The sequence below is a fragment of the Anarhichas minor genome, unplaced genomic scaffold, assembly GCF_050575085.1.
Source record: "Anarhichas minor isolate MPS153535 unplaced genomic scaffold, ASM5057508v1 ptg000043l, whole genome shotgun sequence".
Lineage (NCBI taxonomy): Eukaryota > Metazoa > Chordata > Actinopteri > Perciformes > Anarhichadidae > Anarhichas > Anarhichas minor.
The window spans coordinates 2,066,496-2,088,910 of record NW_027466489.1 but is presented as its reverse complement, the minus strand read 5'-3'; the positions used below and the strand labels follow the sequence as shown (position 1 = coordinate 2,088,910).

General features: G+C 42.9%; 1 protein-coding gene across 4 annotated transcripts; it reads left to right on the top strand.

Annotated features, from left to right (window-relative positions):
- The first annotated feature begins 724 nt into the window (after positions 1 to 724).
- On the top strand, positions 725 to 8,426 carry LOC142970400 (RNA-binding protein 5-like). 4 transcript variants are annotated; one of them, XM_076110603.1, is made up of 25 exons: positions 725 to 832; positions 1,053 to 1,101; positions 1,184 to 1,346; positions 1,463 to 1,606; positions 2,055 to 2,124; positions 2,513 to 2,586; positions 3,304 to 3,387; positions 3,804 to 3,864; positions 3,999 to 4,067; positions 4,164 to 4,324; positions 4,417 to 4,514; positions 4,778 to 4,865; positions 5,212 to 5,280; positions 5,366 to 5,435; positions 5,519 to 5,622; positions 5,734 to 5,851; positions 5,945 to 6,036; positions 6,136 to 6,297; positions 6,388 to 6,537; positions 6,802 to 6,876; positions 6,962 to 7,141; positions 7,310 to 7,384; positions 7,487 to 7,587; positions 7,668 to 7,797; positions 7,974 to 8,426. In XM_076110603.1, exons 2-25 carry the CDS (start codon positions 1,085 to 1,087, stop codon positions 8,097 to 8,099), a joined length of 2,481 nt encoding a protein of 826 aa, XP_075966718.1. In that variant the 5' UTR covers positions 725 to 832; positions 1,053 to 1,084; the 3' UTR covers positions 8,100 to 8,426. The 4 variants fall into 4 exon arrangements, 3 of the variants coding, with proteins under 3 accessions (XP_075966718.1, XP_075966717.1, XP_075966716.1); XM_076110602.1 differs by having other exon boundaries at positions 1,460 to 1,606; positions 6,805 to 6,876; XM_076110601.1 differs by having other exon boundaries at positions 1,460 to 1,606.
- Positions 8,427 to 22,415: the final 13,989 nt, after the last annotated feature.

The window sequence follows — 22,415 nt, the reverse complement described above, 5'->3', positions numbered from 1 at the left end:
GCAACCAAATAAAGGAGGAATAGCAATTTCATACTGTTTCTTTATTTGCTTCCACATTTTAAATACAGTAAAAGCTTAACAATTTAATTTGAGTTCAACACAAGGCCATTGTAATTGTATATAATTTAACATATCTCTATTATAGTCCTATTGATGCACATGTAGGAATGAAAGTAGTGAAGATAGATATGCAGGGCAGTAATATATATTAAAAGTGCAGAGACTAAAAGGAATTGTATAACACTGAAACAAGCATAACAAATAGACACATGTATATTTAGAAATTAATGATGGCAAGGGAGATATTGGGAAACAGGAAGCAGCCTACTATTGTGACCAGGTTTAGGACAAGTAATATGGATTTAAACATCTTTTATTTTCTTTCTTAATGGATCAGACACAGAACCAGATTTATTGACCATGTGTTTTTAGACGAGGCAAACTGTTTGGCCTCCTTTAAACTGCATCTAGAGCGCTGTGTCAGTGGTATAAAGATATACAATAAGGCCTGTGTAGGTTTAACCAACACTTGAAGTGATATATTATTACTTACATATGATTCAATCAATTTAAATTACTCTGCTTTTTTATTTTTTAAGTACAGTAGATGTGTTGATCATTTCCACAGGGAGGGAGCGTTATCATTCAATGTTTGTTGTGTGTGCGCTGTGGTCTCCTGACCAGTAGGGGGCGGTATAGCGCGACGCGTCTGTTTGCCATCAGACTTTAATAGAGAAGAAGACTACTGACCAGAAACTGAAGATAAAAAAAACCTTCTAGCTTGAAACCACTCCGGTAACCAACAGATAAAGCAGTCTGTGTTATCAAAACGGTATGTAACATGAAGTTGTATTTGTTTCTGCTGACGTAAGCTAAGTAACGTAAGTCAACGTAAGGTCTCGGAAGCTATAAAACGTCAAAGCTAACGTCCACCGCACGTAACTAACGTTAGTTAAACTGGCCTGCTTGCTAGTGTGTTAGCAAAGGCCCGGGTCAGCAGGGACATATCAGCTTTTTAGCTAACGTTTCATACACTTGTGATTGTTCTACAGACTTCCGTGATCAAACGTGTCTCCATTAAACCATGGGAGCTGATAAAAGGTGAGCTGGACATCCTTCAATACGGGAAGTGGCACATGTATTCAGTGTATTCGCGCTGACACTCCCTTTTTCTCTGTTTCAGGCTTAGTCGGAGTGAACGTAGTGGAAGATATGGCTCGGATGGGAGGAGAGAGGACCCAGAATGGCACGATAGACTGGGTAGAGACGTGGAGAGGGATCATGACCGACAATGGGGTGATGACAGACCCCGAGAACGTTTTGATGAGCGCAGAGACAGTCCAGAGGTCGGTGGATAGCAATACGTTTGTCAGCTCATGTTACTTTCACACATGTAACAGGAAAATACAAAACATCTCGGTTCATAATAACAGTATTATTTATTTTCCCTTGCCTTCAGCAGAGGAGCCGAAAGCGGCGCAATAGTGACAGATCTGATGATGAGTACGACGGGGATTATCCAGACCAGGACTACAAAACGGAGCAGGAGGAGGAGAGCAAGACCATCATGCTGAGGGGCCTCTCTCTCCATGTCACAGAGGATGATGTAAGCCCACCAGCCCCACTGATGCTTTTTAAGGGTAAAGCCACACCCAGCGTAAGGAGATGGCTGTAGCTGCATATTTCATGAGGAACAGCAAATCTCTTACAAAGAGTGTGAGGGTATTAGAGGCGGAGGGGTGAATCTGCTGATTGAGGGAGGTTTTGGCTTCATTCAGTCCGGCTTTACCGCAAATTTTGAGGATTTCTTCGGGCAGTTTGTATCGTTTCGGACGGTGAATTTGTTCGAGGAATGCAACTAATGTCAGATTATTTTTGTGACGTGACTAATTTAGTAAGGAAGAGGCAGCGCACCTTTTCTCAAAACGGGGAAATGACATAAAGTCTGACAATAGGGTTGGATATTGGAACCGATGGAGAAATGTTGTTAACGTTAGGCAGAACAGTGAGGAGTTGTATTCGGATTAATTTGACCTTCTGCTCCAATCCTCCAGATACGCTCATCACTCGAGCAGCTCCAGGGGCCCCAGCCTGTGGACATTCGCCTAATGAAGAAAAGGACAGGTGAGTGCTGAGTGTCTCATGCTCACCTTCACACTCTTTCTTACAACCCACATTCCCTATTTATTTATTTATTCATTTATTGCAAAAAATACTCCTAATACAACTGTCAGGGGATCCTTTGTGTCGCATAGATTGTCTGGTTTTCATAGTATCGCCAGGTAAGGAGGTAACTGTATGTGCTATTCCTCTACCGTTTTTTATGTACAGACATGAAATGTTATGGTAAACAACCCCCCCCCCCCCCCCATCCCCTTTGACCTTGTAAGCACCCTTCCCACCTCCATTTTTGATTTGAGTTGGAGTGTACAAGCCCTTTGTGAGTCTGAATGTTGCACCAAAAGCATTCTAACTAACACGCCTCCCGTCTATATTTGAATGCTGTCTCTAGGTATAAGCCGAGGTTTCGCCTTCGTGGAGTTTTATCACTTGCAAGATTCTACACGATGGATGGAGACCAATCAGGTTGCCTTTAACAATCACCAAGTTTCGAGTTATTCTTGGAGATTAGAGCCCCAGTTAACAGACACATGACTGATCATTGAGAGCTGTGCATATTTGCAATAGACAGATGTTGGTGTTTAGTTGCAGGACTGTATCATAACCGTGGGCACGCAAAACTGTGACTATCAAACGTAAATGTGTTTGATAATCGCACAATTGTCTGATTTTATTTGTATACAGCAGCTTTTTCAGACATTATAGTCTCTCAACTGCTTAGTTTACTCAATGCTAGGAGTTCAGTGTTGAGTCACTGTATACAGGAATGAACTCTTTAGTCGGCTCTGTTACAAATATGAGAACATATTCAGGGCCTTAAGCTAAACACGTGTTTGCCCCTCATGAAAGAAGACTGAACAGTGGTTCCATAGCACATTCTGCTCCAGCTCAGTCACTCGGATATTTTCTCATCTCCATTTAAAATCTGAAGGCTGGAGTGAGACATGGACGAGCTGGCAGCACTCCGATCCCAAACACTTAGAACCCGTTTGTTTTGAGACCTCGTACACAAAACTGCAGCGTTCTCTCTAAACTTCACTTTCTACCTCTGTTCCCCTTTTTACTCCCTGAGACACTCTACCTAAGCAGCTACGGGTGTAAGCCTAGCCACTCTCTCCCGTTCCAGCTGCTCTCACTCCTCTCTGTGGAGTCTGAAATAACTGGTGGCCTTTGACTCCGCAGAACAAGTTGGCGATCCAGGGCAAGAGCGTTGCGGTGCACTACAGCAACAGGAGACAGAAGTTTGAAAACTGGCTTTGCAATGCAGTGAGTACAACTTTATTTGTCTTTGTACCGTTAGCGTTTTTTGTTTGTATTGTTTTAACTGATGCACCTCATCCTGTTCCTTCACACCACTGTAATGATATACTCATCATACATATATGTGTAAATATGCTATATATTTACTAAGCTTTGGTATTATCAGAAGATACACATTCTGTCCATTCTTTAATTCCGTTTCACCTTCCAAGTCTTTCGTGTGTTTCTCTCCGGGATGATCATTCAAAAGATCAAGAAACACTAAATACCTCGGTCATACACCGAGTAAAAGATGGGATGAATACAAAACTGCGTAAAAAAAAATACATACATTTGGTACTAAACTGTGATCCCAGAATGATATATTCTATATATTGTTTCTTTAAAAAAAAGACCACAACATTGTCATTGGTTTATCACAGTGTGGCCTGTACAATTTCCGGAAGAGGCTGAAGTGTTTCAGGTGTGGAGCAGCCAAAGTTGGTGAGTTGCTACTTCAACAAACTCCAAGTATAAGTTTGTTCTTCCTGCATGTGTCCTGCACTACTTTATTTCAGTGGCCCGCCCTGACTAGTGTTAACCTGTGTGTCCCTCTGCCTCGTCTTTGCTGAGTACAGACGGAGAGCCACCAGCACTAAGTGGTTTAACTGCTGAGTCTCAACAGCCAGGAGATTACAATGGAGACAGTAAGTGACTTTTTCACCGCATATTCAAATAGTACGTCCCCCCCCCCCAGTAATCGTATTCCACATTCATTCTCGGACACGTTGTTTTGTTTACAGCAATCATTTTGAGAAACATTGCTCCTCTTTCAACTGTTGATGGCATTTTGAACATCTTGGCCCCCTATGCCAACCTGTCGGCGGGCAACATCCGCCTCATCAAAGACAAGCAAACGGGACAGAACAGAGGCTTTGCCTTTGTTCAGCTCTCCTCTCCCCTGGTACGTTATTTCTGTAGTCATGATATACGTCGGTATGTTTCTTCTGGGCGTGTGCACACGTTTGACAGTTTTCATCTTTATTTCCTGTATAGGAGGCTTCTCAGCTGCTCACCATTCTCCAGAGCCTCCAGCCACCTCTAAAACTGGACGGAAAAACAATCGGTGTGGATTATGCCAAGAGTGCTAGGAAGTGAGTCATCACACACACACACACACACACAGACGTAGACACATACGGTTTGATTCAGCTCTCTATTATTAGAAAATAGCACATAAAAGCTCTTTCGTATCTGAATTTAGATTCACATTCATAATCACATTTAGCTGGAGGGTGCTTATTTGGTCCCGCAGTAATTCAAATGCGAGCATAATTGAGGCAAATGAGCGGCTCATTTTTCATCCTGCATGTGCTGCGGATTTCAGGTTGAACTAACTGCTCCGTGTCCTTTCCAGAGACTCGACTCAGCCCGATGGGATCAGAGCGAGCGCTCTCTCTGTCGCCAGCACAGCCATTGCTGCCGCTCAGTGGTCATCCAGCCAGGTATCGGGGTTCTACTCGTGCCGTTTTGTACTTCGAAGTCATTTTGTTGCACTTAAAATTCCCTAAACTTAGTGGTGTGACATTAAAGGCAAAGAACAGCTGGTTTTAATACACATCCTTGCAAATATGGCATCTTTAAAAGTTAGGACGATGGTAAAGTGTGAAAAGCTCTTGCGATCCATAGACATGGTACAAATGGCTCGTGGATTTTTTTATATACGTCTTAACTGAATTTACACATTTTTTTTGTGCAAAATATTGTCTCAGTTGCAAATGCAACTTTTACTTTTTTTTTCGTTGGGGTTCTTGTGTGTTGCTGCTGACTTTTCTCTGTATTTCCTTGTAGCTGCAGCAAGGTTCTGGCACCGCCTCTGACTACATTGCCCTTCCAGATGGCTATGCACAGCAGACACGGGTCAGTTCACAGTCGACTTTATCGTGGCAGTGACTTTAAGAAGGAAGACCAGTGATTGACCTGATGTTTTTTCCTCATCATGTAGGGACAGAGTTATCAATTATGGCAGCAGCCTGAAGCCTTGGCTCCTGTCATCGGAGATGGATTACTCGGAGGTAAAAAAAGAGGCTCAAATCACTCGGAGCTATTTAGTTTTTTCACCTGGGATTGCTAATCTATCATTACCGACTGTCTTTAGCTGCTCCAGGAATGAAGACATTGATCCCTGCAGCCGCCGGTGTGGTCATATCCCAGACGGCTCAGGTTTACCATCCTGTCATTATCAGCCAGCCTGCCATGCAGGTAGGCCGTGTTTTAACATGGCGTCTATGTACTACATTTAAAATGTACAACTCTTGGTGTCGTCCGGTGGCTACAAAAGTACATCATGATTTATTCCCTCCTCACTTTCAGCCACACCAGTTAGTGCGGGCTGTTGATGCAGCGCAGCACATTGCACCACCGGTAACACCAGCAGCGTCCACTGCTGCTGCAGCTGTCGTCTGTGCGGCCCCAGCTGTTACCACGACAGGTGAGATTAGTTAGCTTCACTGTGGCTCCTCTGCTTGTCAATGACTAGATCAACAAGTGATTTGTTTCATATGTCCTCTTGTTGTTTCCGTAGCTGCCCCTGACACCTCAGCATACCAGTATGAGGAGTCTTCAGGGTACTATTATGATCCACAGACGGGCCTGTACTATGATCCCAGCAGCCAAGTATGTTCCCCGTACTCCTGCTTTATGTGCAGCATATATCGCCAAACACTGTCATTTATTTGATCTTTACATCCTATTTCTTCTGCTTGTCATCAACAGTACTACTATAACTCTGAGACTCAGCAGTACCTCTACTGGGACAGTGAGAAAGGGAGCTACACCCCTGCACCAGACATGAGCTTAGCCAACAGTTCCTCAGCCACGAACAGTAAAGAGCCCAAAGAGAGAAAAGAAAAGCCCAAAAGCAAGTCTGCACAGCAGGTAAGTGCTTCTTTTTAAACAGTTATTCTCCGTATGGATTATATCTCGTCATTTAAATGATATCCGTACTGACTGATGATACAATTGCAGATTGCAAAGGACATGGAGCGGTGGGCAAAAACCTTAAATAAGCAAAAAGAAAGTTTTAAGAGCGGTTTCCAAGGCTTTGGACCATCCAAGGAGGAGGAAAGGAGAGAGTCTGCAGCTGCCGATGCAGGTTTCGTCCTCTTTGAGAAAAAGGTATTTAGTAGTGACTACTAGCCCCGAGTATGTTTTGCATCGTATTAGTGTCATAGCGTACTTGGAACGGTACTAATATAGACTGAGAGGCTCACTGGGAACTCGCATTCATTCAAATTCATACTTTTAGAATTTTTGTTTGTGTGAATGAGAAGTAATCCCCTAATAAGTTAATTTTTGTTAAGTTTGCTCACCCCACTGTGAGAATCACCGATGCAGCTTATTTTTGTTATTTGTTGATGAAAGTTGTCGCTTCCTTTTCAGCAGATGGGAGGTTTTGAGATGCCGTCTTTCACGATTGAACAATTCAAGATCACAGAGCAGGAGACTTCAGCCAAGGTTTGTTTGTGCCTTTTGCCTTTATTGCCACAGTTATTAATAAAGATGAATCTCGTATCATTTCATCCTTTTTGTTATATTACAGAGCGACCTGGTTGCCGCTTACAACGGAGACAGTGACCCCGAGGAGGGCGGCTCCTACAGAGCAGCAGACGAGGAGGGGAAAATAACGGACTGGACTAAGATGGTTTGTCTGCTGTGTCGACGGCAGTTCCCCGCCAAGGATGCTCTGCTGCGTCACCAGCAGCTCTCTGACCTCCACAAGGTGAGCCTGGAGAAACAGCGCGTGTTTAATCTGCAAGTAGCTGGGAATATTTAAAGTTTCAATACACAATGGAAAGAACATTATTAATCCTGTGCTGTCTTGAATATATATATATGTGTGTGAATGTGATATTTATTTGGCAATTAAAGTTGCTTTCATTTGTTTAAGCAAAACTTGGAATTTCAAAGAAGATCAAAACTCACAGAAGCTGAGCTGGAGGAGCTGGAGAGGAAAGAAACTGAGGTATCTGGCCCAAGAACTTTTCTCTATCAGTGATTATTTGTTTTGCAATGAGGTCACAAAAAGTGAGGACTCGATAAAGTGTCGTGGTCATTATTTTAACAGCTGAAGTACAGAGACAGAGCTGCAGAGAGAAGGGAGAAGTATGGGGTTCCTGAACCTCCTGCACCAAAGAAGAAATTCTATAAACCACCAACTCCAACCGTGTAAGACTCTCATTACACTGCAAACATCTGTGATTATTGTTATTTTTTTTTAACACCTTCGGTCGTTCACCCTTCAACAGAAACTATGAGCAGCCCACCAAAGACGGCCTCACGAGTGATAACATCGGAAACAAAATGTTGCAAGCGATGGGCTGGCAGGAAGGCAAAGGTCTGGGGCGCCACCAGCAGGGCATCACCGCTCCCATCTCGGTGAGGACGACAACAACAATTCAATTATTTTGCCTTTTTCTCCCTACCAGCTCCTGGCAGATGGACTATGCATGTCAATGTGTGTGTTTTTTTTCACTCGCATAGCAATTAGCAGTGTTACCTGAAGAGTAGCTGCACACAATCTGTCTCCGCTAATCACCGTCCTTTCCTCACAGGCTTCATTAAGGACCAGGGGCACAGGCTTGGGTATTAAAGGAAGCTCCTATGAACTCTCAGCATCCGACACCTACAAGGATGCTGTTCGAAAGGCCATGTTTGCACGCTTCACTGAAATAGAGTGAAAAGTAACCCTACTGAACCAGGAAATATTAATATATTGTGATATATGATACTGTGAATAGAAAGAGTTGCACAGACGCAAACTGTCTTCTCCTTGTATATAATGGTGTTTTATATAACTAAATATTTTGTCATTCCAAAGTATGTAAATGTAAATGTTGTATAGCGTTTATACATACGATTATTCAGACATGCTGAGGTTTTGTTTCTTTGAAAATCTAAAGAATCAACATGACAAATAAATTTGACCTTTTGTGCTCAACAATACTTGATGTGTTCTCTCTTTACAAAACAAATTGTTACGAGAAAAATAAAATGATTTCAAGGCACCAATATGCATTGAGAATGTTTCTTTCATGTCTTGGATATATAGGATCAGAAGTGGAGACTTAATTGTTAATAATGTTTGAGTATCCCTCAGACATTACGGCTTCAGCCTCCGCTATGGTATTATGTTCCTTAAATCCACCTATAGTTGTGCTTTAAGAGAATACCAAGCTGTCCTCCAGCCTGGAAGGTCTTGTTCTCTGTGCTCTTGTTTCTTTTAATACATCCACAATCCTTAGACTCAAGGACAGGCTGGGCTTGTGTGTATAAATGCTCATTTACTTTTGTACCAACATATAGAACGGGCTCATCATACAAACACTGGAAGGATCCGACTCTGCTGAATCTCCATCTTTCATCCCCCGCTAGACATATTGTCCATTATACCTGCCAGACCCTCTATTGGCTGCCTTCATATCCTCTCTCCTGAGGCTTAATGGCCGACATGTTTTACCACCAGCTCTCGCTTCAGTGGGAATGCCAGTGACTTTGAAGCTGCCCAACAGAATCTTTGCTGTTCGTTTTGGGGCATTCCACCTCTCTGCTATTTCTTGGAAGAACTGAGCGCGATAGCTTGAGGATAGACTGTTGTGTTAAGCCTCAAAGATACAGTGCAGTAGCTCCTGCCACCTTAATGTGTTCCTAGTTATTTAACTCCGAAATGACAAATGTTCAGAGTGCGGTCGTTTAGTCCGTCATTTCCTTTGGATAGATCATGTAGGTGAATTTAAAGTCATTTGTGGTGCCTTTCTCTGTCACTCTTAACAGTTTGGACCAACATTCAAATTCCAGTGCGAGGTTTCAGTGAAGGATTTAAGACAAACTATTAAAGAGCTAATATTCTTTCTCTGTGTGTGTTATGTACATGTCCCTGTTGTATTAACAGGTGTTTTAAAAGCATACATTTGTGTTCATTCCTATCACTAGAGGGCAGTGCCAGTTTTGGAAGGAATTTTTAAAGAATGTCCTGATTATGAATTTAGTGAGACAACATTTGCTTCCAAAACTCGTATTTTTCATAGTACACGAATGATGTTGAATGTATTTTTATGCTGACAGTAATGTGAGTGCCTGAATTTCTTGTCGGATCAAAATCTTTTCTGCATCTTGCTGTGGTTGTAGTTGTATATCTGTGCAGCTGGTTCCATCAGCAGCCTCCCTCACACTGCCTCCCTCACAGTGACATGGTGATGTCCTCACTGCTGCAGGGGGGGGGGGGATTAACATCACTAGTTTTGGGTCACAATACAACAGTCAGAATGGTACAGCTTGAGGTTATTTTGAATCATCTCCTCTTGTTTTTCTTGAGGAAATCCTCCCTTTTTCATTTCAGTCAAGATCTCATAGCAGGTGGCCAGAGCTCAGCCAGCTCTCCTCTTGACTGAACTAAACCCGTAGTAGCCGAGTGACGGCTTTGATCTGCCTGTTGATTAATACCGCGGCACAAAATGAACTGTGCTCGCTGTCTCACAGGGACACGTGTGAATGCCTACTCAGTTTTCAGCATGGCACCGGCTCGGCTTTCCGGAATCTGTGTCAGTTGACTAAGCCGTTTTGCGTAACACATTCAGTGACCACACTGAATAAAACTGTGAGAGGATGAGGTTGGCAAATGTACACCATGTTCCAAATGTAAAGAAAAGGTGATGTGTATGGGATTTCAGCTTTTTTTTAGTCCTAGAAGCAGCCTTCTTTTAAGTTCAACCTTGTTGAACAGGCCTTACATCCCTGCTGTTATCACACGTTACTGTGCCACACTGGAGCAGGGCAGATAACTTGTAATGGCTTTTGCCTCAGCAAGTAGCATAATGTGTCGCTTTTTACATTTCACAACTGCTGAGCAACAAATTAAATCTCTCTCTGTAAAACTCAACCTATCAACATTTAAACAGAAAACGTGAAGAAAGATCTGAAACAGCTGAAGTTGCACATAAAGCTTTGCCACAGTTTTCTGTGCACCTAGAGGAAAGAAGGCATTTAATAGAACTAGAGCAACTGCCCCTGATGTAGAGCAAACATGAAATGTTGCAATAGATTGGATGGTGTGTTTTGTTTCAACGTGAGGAGCAGTGACGTGGAAAATAGATTCTAAAAAACAAGAACTAAATCATAAGGCTAGCTGAAAGGAAAATGTTGGATGTGACTGTACAAGTATGACAAGGAGAAGGTTATACAGTCACGACAAAAGGAATTGGACATTTGTGCACAAACATGAGGAATAAATGCATGACAAACAGAAGGACCCACACTGGTAATACTGGTGTCTCATGCAGGCAAGTCGCTTAAAACTCTGGCCAGCTGTCCAAACAGGACGAAACTGAATTCAATAACTGAGGAACTTATGAGCTACATTCATTTAGAAAGAGTTTAGAAATGTGATTAAATCTGAGCATTCATAAGATGAGGTATGTCAACTTCATTATTTCAAAAATGTTTGGGATGTTTCTCCCATGGGGCCCTTAAGACGACTTCATGATACCATCTATTTGGGGAGGATAAGTTTGAGTTTGAATGTTATTAACCAACAAAGTTGGTTGTATCTAATGATGTTTTTTTTAGTTCATTGATAGCCTGTTTTAAGAATGCACCAGTATTTGGTGGTATTATGCACAAGACAATGTCAAGACAGCAGACACAACACAACAGCAGAATATTCGACATCAGAACTTTTTTGAAACAATTCTGAAATGTAAAAGTTCTAGTTCATGTGTAAGGGACAAATTATTTACATTGCAAGCCAACTAAACCAAACTTTTATCCCAGAATGTGTTTTTCTTCATCGCTGCTGGCCATACTTTGTTTCACCCTGACCTTCTTCCCTCTTTGGGCCTCGATGTTTCAGTTCCCTCCTCCTGGAACGGCTATGCTGCTCCTTCAGGGAATTCCTCCTGCAGAGAGGAATAATGCTCGGGACCAGTGGGGGTGTGTGTGTGCGTGTGTGTGCGTGTGTGTGTGTGTGTGTGTGTGCGTGCATGTACAATACAGTGCAGGCTCTTTGATGACAAAAGAGGAGGATGGGCAGGTGGCCCAAGTATGTTTATGTGTGTAGGAGAGGGGACACTTTGTGAACTTCTTCTGTAAAAACTTTCTCAGATGATTGAAGTCTAGCGAGGATAACAAACATCGTCCCCCTGGTATGACAGATGTCTCCTCTTGATATATGCTTCAGAAACTCCCTGATTGCTCTAGCTTACCGAGTCATTATGTAACATTTACTGTTGCTGACAATATGCCGTTTTGTTTTCAACTGATGTGTCCTATTCGGTTCTGTAAAATGAAATTAGACTATATTTTCCTAAGTGTTGCTTTCTGTTGACTAAAGCAGCATGTAAAACAATCCATCTCCATGTCAAACTAACTCCACTGATGAAGACAGTGTGATATGGTTGAAAGCAAAGAAACAAGTACAATTTGAGTTGGGATTGTAAAACTACATTACATTACAGTCATTTAGCAGACGCTTTTATCCAAAGCGACTTACAATCCAGATTCTATCACATTTCTACATCGTAGGCACAACTACGGGAGCAATTTTGGGGTTAAGTGTCTTGCTCAAGGACACATCGACATGCGACTAGCAGAGCCGGGGATCGAACCGCCGATCCTCTGATTGAAGGACGGCCCTGCTCTCCACCTAGCCAACTACAATTTTTCAAGCTTGCATATCAACAGATCCATCTCTAGCACCACTGACCATTGATGAAGACCATGTTATACAATTGAAAGCTCTGGAAAAAAGCTAGTAGCTAGTTGGGTTTGTTGCGTCACATCACAGAAAATGATTTACATTTTTTTCTTTTAAATCACTGATTCAAAAAAAAAACGTGTGCCCATTTGTAAATGTTGAGGGATCAATTATAGGGTTATAAAAACAAATGACTCTCCCCCGAATAACCAGGTAAAAATCATAAAGTGAAACCAATGCTGAAAATGTAGAAAAGAAAATAAGCAATTTAATGACTGTTGAGATATTTGATACGGATCATATTCCTCTCCTTTTTATTTAATAATAGTATTAATGGAAACAAACCCGATGAGCAGGCATGTCATTTTCTTTAACACCTACAAACTGACTGATGCCTGCAGTCACCAAGCCAACGCGCCAAGTGTTGTCAGTGTTAGCTGACGTTCACGCAGCGCGACTCTGAGTCACCACCACGCTCGATTCACACGGCTTTAATAAACCTTCACCAAACTGCTTATGGTCCTATACATGAATGCACTAGAAGATTGACCTTAATTGAATTTGATTGCAGCATCTTCCAGCAGGGCTCAGCAAAAAAATGCTGAATGGGTTTAGTAGTCTGTGATGAGATCTTTTCTTCTGGTTTCTCCTAATTATGTCCATGGTGAGAGCTGTGGGGCTGTGGAGGATGAACAGGAGGACACAAATTAAGCTCGACACTTGTGATGGAAGCTCCGTGGAGAAGACCCACAGTCGAGATAGTTTTAAATCTCATTGAAGTCAGTCGAGTGAAGATGAGAGAGACGTGTTTTTGTTATAGGGTGTGGGATACTAACAGTCTAAAGGAAAGGAGATTTGTAAAAATTAAAATAATGGGCTGGTTTTATTTTATTTTTCTAGAACCTGCCTTTGAAAACGTCTAAATCCACTCATGAATCTACAGTCGCCAAAAGTTATCAGCTCTAATATTGTTACGCAGATTTGCCTGACCTCCCAGAAGTCACAGTCTCCCATTGTTTTCAGAAATCCATTCAAAGCTGTGCTTTGTTGATGTTCAACAGTGTGTGCATTGCAGTTTGTGCAAAGGTGAATTATCGCTTTTTGCTATGCCACCACATTCTTTTGGTGAGAGCAGGACAAAATGAAACTGCTTTTGATCAACAAATCATAATGAAGATGCACATTGCATGTAGTTTAGCTCATTTCTTTGAAAACAGTGCAGTCTAAAACTGAGTGCTATGTCTTTGCCAGGGATTCTACCAACCAGCAATGAAATTGGTGATCAAAGTACACCTGTGATCTCTGCACAAAGACAGAAAGAATGCAGCCAGCCACTATTTTCCTTTACCTTTTGTGTGCCTTTCATTGGTCACATGGTCCACAACTTGCAATGGATTGCAATGAAATGTTGTGCAGACATTCATGCTCCCGCAGGATGAATTGTAATAGCTTTGATGTCATCTAGCGCCATATTCAGATAACATTTTAGTTTGTCCAATACGTTGGTATATGGAGTAATGACTGCAAAACTGATATCCCCATCAACCTCAACTGTACCCAGTATCAATATCAATATCAGTAGCCTAACTGTGCCGTGTACTGATAAATCCATGGCACTGTCTGTGGTGCTGAAGTAGCAGATTTGTGATGACGTTTTCTGAATCGTGCCCTTCTGTCAGTTTTGTCTTGGATCTTAAATATTCTTCAGAATAAATGATATTTAGAGCTATTTAGCCAACATTAGCACGCTAACATGCTAAACCAAGACGTTTAACATGGTAAACATTTGACCTGCTAATCCTCAACGTGCCAGCATTGTCACTGTGAGCATGTTAGTGTGGCGACATCGTCATTAAGCTCGAAGCTCTGTGCCTGACGGAACCTCAAGCATGCCTGTAGTCTTGTTGATGTAGATTTATATTTGTAATAACATTAGAACAACCATGTATTACAATTTGGAAATGAGTATTTTGTGCGCGGTGTTCCCCATTTCAGTGAAATTAATAGGGTCAGAGTACCCCGACCTATGAATGTCATTATAACTCAAATACATGAATTGCTGCCATACTTCATTATTCATTTATCATCTCTGCTCAGTGGTCATCTGACTTGTGTTGTGTTGCAACCTTTGCGATACCCAGTTTCTATGGTTACACCTTACTGTGCACTGCTCTTGGCATTCAGAAATACCTCTGGAGCACAACGCATGCCTCACTATTTAAGCTGGCGGATAGGTGAGGCAAGGTGGGATTGATACACCCACCATTAAAAGAAGAAAGAGCAGGGGGAGTTACAGCCGAATGAAAATGCTGTGCCTCCAGAGCCATGTTGCCGGATGTCCTTTGCCTTCACCCTCTCCTCCTCATTAGTTTAGAGCTTCAATCAGCATACCGACGTGTTATTTGTGAAAAGGAAGAGGAACAACCAGAGGACAGTGCTTATTAAATGAAACCATTAAAGCACACACACACACTTGAGATTCTGTCTTTGATCTATAGCATAGCCTACATCTGTTGAGCTCCTCTGCTGACCTCTGGGATGCACCAGCCACATTCTCAGCATCTCTGGCCCTTTCCTCTATGGGTAGCCATTCCCCACTGGGTCAACTCCAAAGCAGATGTTGAGCTCGTATGTTCCAAAGGTTAAATGTCCTCTGCTTTCCACAAGGTCGGGCTTACAAAGGGAATTGTGGTTGCTGTCTCATTCAGGGGTGAGATGACAGCATGGTATTTGTGAGAGAAAGTGTAGAATGTCTCAGCTCGTAATTGTATTGGGTTTTTGTATTGCAAATACAGGTAGATCTATACGATGTTTGCATGCAGGTTGGGTAATGAATGCCTTATAAATGAGTCCGTTTCTGTGGAAAATGTGGGTTTCGCTCTTCCTGTCCCCCATGAACGCAGATGAATATGAACATGAGCTGGAGGAGAGTGAAAAAAGACTAACCCTGGAGCAATGTGACATCAAAACGCGCCATCGCCGATGACCTAGAAATGGAGCGTGCGTAGGAAACAGTGAGCGCAGTTAGCTGTTTACGTCGTTGAATACGTGGAAAAAAATGATATATTTTTTTTAAAGAACCAATTAAAGGGGAAACACTTGAGTAGATTGAATAACTGCATGGTGTCACTGTCTCAAGATGCGCGCTCAAGCACGACGATAAACCCGTGAGTCGGATGAAATATACCCCGTCACCATCACCGCGTGTGAAATGACGAGCTACACTTCCAACACGTAAAAGCAGCGGAAACGACCCTTTAACCGACCGACGATACCAACGCAGCGCGGGTTCATCATTTCCAAAAGATTAAAGAAAAAGGCGCGTGCTAAAGAAGGGGGGGGGGGGGGGGGGTTCTCGTGTCCCCGCGCGCGCGCGCTGGCTTCGCAACAGCATACACTCAACATTTATTTGATTGGGGTCGATGTGCGTGCGGTAGGCGGAACCCGGCGCACTCTTCACATCCCACTTTTGAGAAGATTACGCGGACAATTCGGTGGGAAACACATGACATGAACTCAGTTTGGAGGGAAAGCGGACGGATGTAGTGGGACAGAGGCAGGTCGACACGCCACGGGTCGAGACAGAGCCGAGCAGCGAGCGGAGGCGAGATCTGTGTGGAGATATTTGGAGTTGGAGGAGGACGCTGGTACTTCTCTGGTAAGGCACTGACAGGATGCTGTACGCGTTAACGGTGACGTTTAGCCCTCACGACATAACGTTTTTTTTTTTTTTTTTAACTTATCAACGAGCATGTTTTTCCACAGCTATGGGAAAATATATATGACATCACATAAAACCCAAACGACGCTCTTCGTGCGTGTGCCGCAAAGCCCGCTGGTGACATTGATTTAACAGCTTTTAAATGCAAAGTAAAAGTCAAGTTGAGACAGCGTTGTTTGTGGTCCTCGGTCGCCAGATAAGCAGCTGCTGAGAGAGGTGGCATCACAAAACCGTGCTGCACCTGATCTTCATGTGCAGCTGGACAACATACTACAGATTCAGTGCGACCACTTGGACTACACAGACCCCCTTTTGTAATTGCTTTCTTCATTGCAGCTTGCCTTAGAATCAGCAGGAATGATTACTTAACTGGATACATGTTGACTCTGCTTAGGATGAATCCTCTGATTACAACTCTCTCACTACCAAGATGAAAGAGCTTAGTGAGATCAAACTTGGGAATGGGGGGGGGGGGGGAGGGGGGGGCTACAGGAAGCTCCTCCATGACCCTGCATGACTGTCACTCAGGCCTTATGATGTTGTTTCAGTAATGCACGTTTGAGGCATCCAGTGGCCGGGTTGCTGTATGCAGCTATAGGCTCCTGCGAATGCATCGCACTGTGCAAAGCTTCATTTTTGGATTGCCTGTCATATTTTTAAGTCGTGCCGGCGAAGCATCCGCAGCTGGCTCACACCACGTCACAGCTCGGCTACAGGTGCCATCTGGTCCTCGTGTGGTGATCTTGCTTCGTCTGACCAAAGCCTTTGGTGGGAGGCCATGTCTCAGTAGGAAGGGGCCAAAGCAGCCCTCGGATAATATTCATTGGAGGCAGATATATAAATCTATATCTGATAATATTGACGAGGGAATACACTGCTTTTAATCATTTGCGTATTACTTTTGTTTGATTGGTCTGATTTAAGGCAATTTTCCAGCATTTCTCATATGCAAAGAATTACATTTAGCAAATGTATTTATTCATTTTTCCAGCAATAGGTGCAAAACATCCCGTAGACTGGATAAAACTCCTAACAAGCAGCATGGTTTCTAGAGTCACCTGCAGTCATTCACTCCTCCACGATGAGTCACTTCAAGGGCCTGTGGGCAGCAGGTGAGACTGTGACTGCTAGACTTAACAGTCCGGAGATGGGGAGAGATCACGTCTGGGCAGCTTGGCCCCTGCTGTTCTAATTGACCCCTCTCTCTGGCTTGTCGTGGGCCCTTGTGCCCGCTCTCTCCAAAACCCCATCCCAGAATGAAATCCCAGTGAGAACAGACCAATCCATCCTCAGCCGGCACTGTGTCGTGCTGAGCTTTTGATGTGGCGCGTATGTAATCAACGCCTGCACATGTGTGTTTCAGACTGTATATCGTTGTACGTGTTTGAGAGCGAAAGCATGTGTGCGTGCGTGTGGAAATGCACATTACGCATATACACACGTTAGATTAGAGATGGAAGAGATATTGCGAAACATCGCGTCGCCGGTTGATTACAAAGTGTATCGATTGACAAGGAAACGGGGGAAGAGTGAGGAGTGCAATGCGATAAAGGTCACAGACCTAGTGAGGTAAAACAGAAGGTGTCAGAAGTTGCTTTAGTATTTCTTCTTCTCTTTCCATCTTAGGTTAGCAGATGATAACTATTCATGGCTCCTTCTCCTGCCTTCTCTTCTCTATTGGATCAGACAGAGATAGATATTCACTAAGTTCCTATTTGATCGGATCAAAGCTCTGTGCCCCATGTCTTCTTCTCCTGCATCAGCATGGGTTTAGTTTATTGAAATGAACACATGAAGGGATGGCTGTAGTTCACCGTGAGAAGAAAGGAACAGCCTGCTGTGACTTTGTCGACGGTATTAAACTGTGAACGGACTTGAGGTTTTACAGGGGTTCGATTTTTGGTCTCAAGTGTGTAACCAGTGTGAGGGTACACACTGGTTACAAAAAACAAGTGTAACAATTATGTTGTGTCAGTTTCTCAGGTGATCTGCTTTGTGTTTTAGAAAGACTGGAAAGGATGGAATAGAAAACCACGAGGTCTATCTGTCCCTTTGAGGGCTTGCTCTGAGTCATATCACAGTATCTCTACATTTTCTAAGTGCAGATCGGTGTATGAAAGAGTTGTTTGGACATACTGAGGGATATCATAGATGAATTGCAGCTTGCATAAGGTCATACCACTTAGAGCTCATCTAACCAATAGGCTGGCATTTATCTTAAGTAGGAGAAGATAACTGCACCATCAACACTGTGTTGTCCAGTAATGAGCACTAGATTGAGCAGAGTCTCACATCCACGTCTTATGGGAACAGCTGTCCAATGTAATTGAATCTTCATATTGGCTGAAAAATGCACCTGTCCTGTTTTTATTAAAGTGTGCATAATACCATATCAACCCCAATATGAGAGTGGCTCCTCAAAGGGGCTGTTTCTAAGAGCTGTGAGCAGTTCAATTGAGGAGTAATTGTTTTTCTTAATTAATTGATTTGTTTTATTCCAGACCGACAGATTGAGAACCACTGCCACAGGGCATCTCTTTCACTTGTCCTACTCATAAGGAAGTCAGAGTAGCAGGTCGCTTGGTGTGAGTCTCTCTTGCTTCTCGTCGGGGTTGATTGAATTGCCAACAACACTTCAGGAGGACCGATGGAGGAAAGTCTTACGCATGGGCCACCTTAAACACCCCGAAGTCTGAATACAATCTTCTGAGTCTCAGCCACGGCCGTGTTTTTGCTCATTATCCGTCGTCGGCTTATTGTTCTCAGCCCAATTCTTAGTTCTATGAGGGATTTGATACTAAGCCGAGCATTGATCTGCTTACAGTGGGTGCCGGCTGTGCTCCAGAGTCCTCTGTCACTGGAGTGGGATTTGGATATCCATGGTGCTGCGGCATGTGACAGAGTCAGCAGTGCAACATCCACCACGGTGGTCGAAACACTGCGTGAGTTGTGCTTCCAGATGAATGAGTGCATTCGCCCCCACGGTGCACGCTCTTCCTTTCTGCTCTCCTCCCATGTGATGAGGAAGAAACAGGAGGGAGACGAGAGGCCGATGCCAGGAGAGGATGGTACTTTGTTTTTAGGGCGCATGATTGAGAGAAGACAGAGCTGGCATTGAGCAGTGTGGTGTTGAGGGAGCACTCTCTGGATGGGAGGCCGGTTAGCTGATTCCATCCCGTGCTATTGTTCTAGTGGCATACGCTGTCACTGCCGTCCCCGACGTTCAGTCGTTAGACAATCCGCTTATGGAGCCACGGTGCAAAAGGAGACAACAAGTCATATACTTTGTAGATCAAGTAAGTTGTTGTCATGGTCCAGGGATTTCTGAGTCTGTTTCCTGTTTTATTTTGTAAGCTCACTCTCCCCTTGTGTCATGTCAGCTTTACTTCCTGTCTTCGTATGTTTTCCCACCTGTTTGTTTGTTAGTGTCAGTGGTTAGTCTTTGTGCATTCAGTTTGTCATCTGACCTTGTGTTACGTAGTCCAGCCTGTTTCCCACTAAGTGTTGCTGCTCTGTTTTTGGACTCTTTTTATTTCTTAAATTAAATCCTTTGAACCATCTGCTGCTGTCAAGTGATTTCTGCATCTGGGTCCAAAACTAAAGCTATTATATGACTGCATCGATCAACAGAAAAAGTCAACTGCAACTATTTTATGATGGATTAATCATTTAAGTCATTCTTTCAGCAAAACTGTCACACACTCGATGATTCAAGGTTCTCAAATGAGAATTTGCTTCTTTTCTTTGTCTTACATTATAATGAATTGAACATTTTGGGGTTTCTCCTGTCACCTTTTGCCCTAAGATATGATGGGCATTTTCACTGTTTACAGATGAATTGATCATTCACTCAGTGGTTGAGTTTGTTCTGAACCAGCGGTAGTGGTATGTCGAACTTGTTCACATATTTGCACACACAGTGTGTCAGCAGCATCGTGTGATACCTTTTTTTGTCAGATATTCTTCATGTATATTCATACAGTTGTACTAAAATAATTCTGAAGAGTGTGCAAATCGTGTTTGCTCTCACCATGACTTGCAAACCTCTCAGCCTGGCAGTGAGTATACTGGCATTTGCTTCCAGTTACAGGCCAAATTTGATTTGGCATTACCATTCCAGCATTGTGTTCCTGTCCAGACCAGTTCGTATCACTCTTTATGAAATCAGATAGAATGAATGAAGCACATGTGACATGTGGAAGTAAAAAAACAACACAGTTACTGTACATCCATCCCAGTTATCTCATCACTTATCTAAATGTATGCTGTTTTTGTAATGTATATATGAATATCTTATTTGCTCTGACATTTCACTCTACCCCCATTTATTTATTTATTTTATTTATTTAACAGAGACAATGGACAGTCATTGACTGTCCCAAAGTTAGCATATTTAAATTTCATCTGCAGGCAAATCCACAATAGAATTATGGCATCAGATGTTATAATTCAGACGGTATGTGGAATACACATTTCATCATAGCATTGTCTGCTGTGTGGGACCGTGTAGAACACAGGTGCCTCTGGTAGATACACTTGTTTGCCTGATTTCATCTCAGCAGAGTGAGGAAAACTCTTTCAGTGCATAAAGGAGTTCAATTATGGCTCATTTTGTACGTTAAGCAGGAAGTTGCGAGGTTGACAAAATGATCAAAGGGCAAACAAGTTGTACTTACCTTTCTACAAACAATGTACACACAATGTCACACTGTGGGTTAATATTCTTTTTGAAATGTGTATAATCCAATTTTTCTGGCGTCTTGTATTAAAGCACACAGCTTTGCCTGTTCAGCAGCCGAGCACAGTGTTACTGTGCACAGAGGTGATAAAGGCAGCTTGTGAGCCGAGGAGCCGCAGGGCTCAGGCCACATTCAAATCAAGTGAATCATTTGTTCTACACACAAATTATCTTGTTGAAATAGATGTAGGACTGCACAGAATCGTAATAACCTGTCAAATATCTCGAAGCGGTTCATCACCTCAAGAGCAACATGGCATTCGGCATCCTTGCTGTAAGCAGCATTTGTATCCGCACTGGTTATACCTTGAATGATTTGATTGACACACACTTTCCCTGAGTCAACAAGTGGCTTTGTTTTACAACGCTTTTAGTGCATTATTATGCATTCTGGACCTGGAGAAGTGTGCGTGTTTTACTACGTATCCAACATGCACGGCAGCCTGGAGCCACAATTTGACTGTCATCTAAGGCAAATACAGACGCATTTAATGGAGGATTGTGAAAATAACAGGAGGAAGTCTGCTTGATGGAACATTCTGCTGGATTAGACAACTTTCACACAAATAATTACTTGTAAATGGAAATATCTCAAAAAGATTGCACTGGGAACTGCACTGAATAATTAGATAATAAATAAACAAATGAATAGATAAATACATGCAGTAATAATGAATAAAGGCCATGTTTTACTATTTTATTGCACTAAACAAAAAGAGGATGAAAAGTTTTGGTTTTGTGGGACTTGAACTTGGCTAATGCACTATATCTTTTGAATGTTTAATCAAGACATTGCAGCGTGCATTGTGCGTCTCATTGAGTGTATCAGCATGTTCATGTACATAAATCTGAACCGTAACATGGAATTGATTACTATAGTCCTGCATCTTACCACGCTCCCCTTTGTTAGGGGATAGGACTGTGCTCATATCCTCAAGCTCATCCCAGGAGCAGTTTTCACTTGTCCCGCCTGCACTGTTTTTAGGAAGTCTCTGGACTTCTATGTGTGGTTACGTTTCTGCTCTAGTGTCCCTTCCTGTCTGTGGGGTGTCCAGTGTCAGAGATGAGCCAGAGTGACGCAGAGTGTTGTGTGATTCTATAAATACATCACATCTTCAGTGAGTCACCAGGCCGATGCTGCCACACAGGTGCGTCACGGGACACTAAAGACAATCCACACTGCCTCCTGCCTCGCTCTAGGTTGTACTGCACACAACCCGTCACATACTTGAGCTACGGCGCGCCAGCAGGGCCAAGAGACCAAACATGCACAAATGCACAAATCTAAGTGACCGAACGAGTGACGACAGAAAATCAACAAATATAGTCTTAAAGAGGGAGTATTGTGGAAAACAACATGTGTCTTAAATCCTTAGGATTTGGGTCAGTAGTTGTCGTGTAACGCTTTTGTTTGTGTACAACTAAAAGCTTGTGTTTGGTTATTTCCAAATGTAAAAGAAATTCCTGGCTTTGTCTTTCTGACTATGCTGATCATCTGCGTCCGTGTGTGTGTCATGTGTTGCAAGTATATAGACAATGCACTTTGAGAAGAGAAACACACAGGGTGAAGCTGATTTCTCGCATTGGCCTGGCGAGTGGATGAAATGGAGTGGAATATAGCTTTGGTATTGGGTCAGGTTCAGGGTTCCAAACTGAGACCAGAATCAATGCAGCACATACCCATGCCTCTGAGGCCTGTGCAGAACTCTACATGTATGACGTTATTTAATAGCCGCTGAAGCATGAATTTGGTTCCGTTCCCTGTTTAACCAACTTTTTAAAAGATGATTTTGCCTTCTATGCCATAAGAGAGAGATATGACATGTGCCGAAAGTCACCGGCTGGAA

Excerpts from the sequence above, each read along its gene's own strand:
- LOC142970400 (XM_076110601.1), top strand. Across the intron at positions 7,142-7,309 it reads AGCTCTCTGACCTCCACAAG|CAAAACTTGGAATTTCAAAG; the intron begins GTGAGCCTGGAG and ends CATTTGTTTAAG. Across the intron at positions 7,798-7,973 it reads GCATCACCGCTCCCATCTCG|GCTTCATTAAGGACCAGGGG; the intron begins GTGAGGACGACA and ends CTTTCCTCACAG.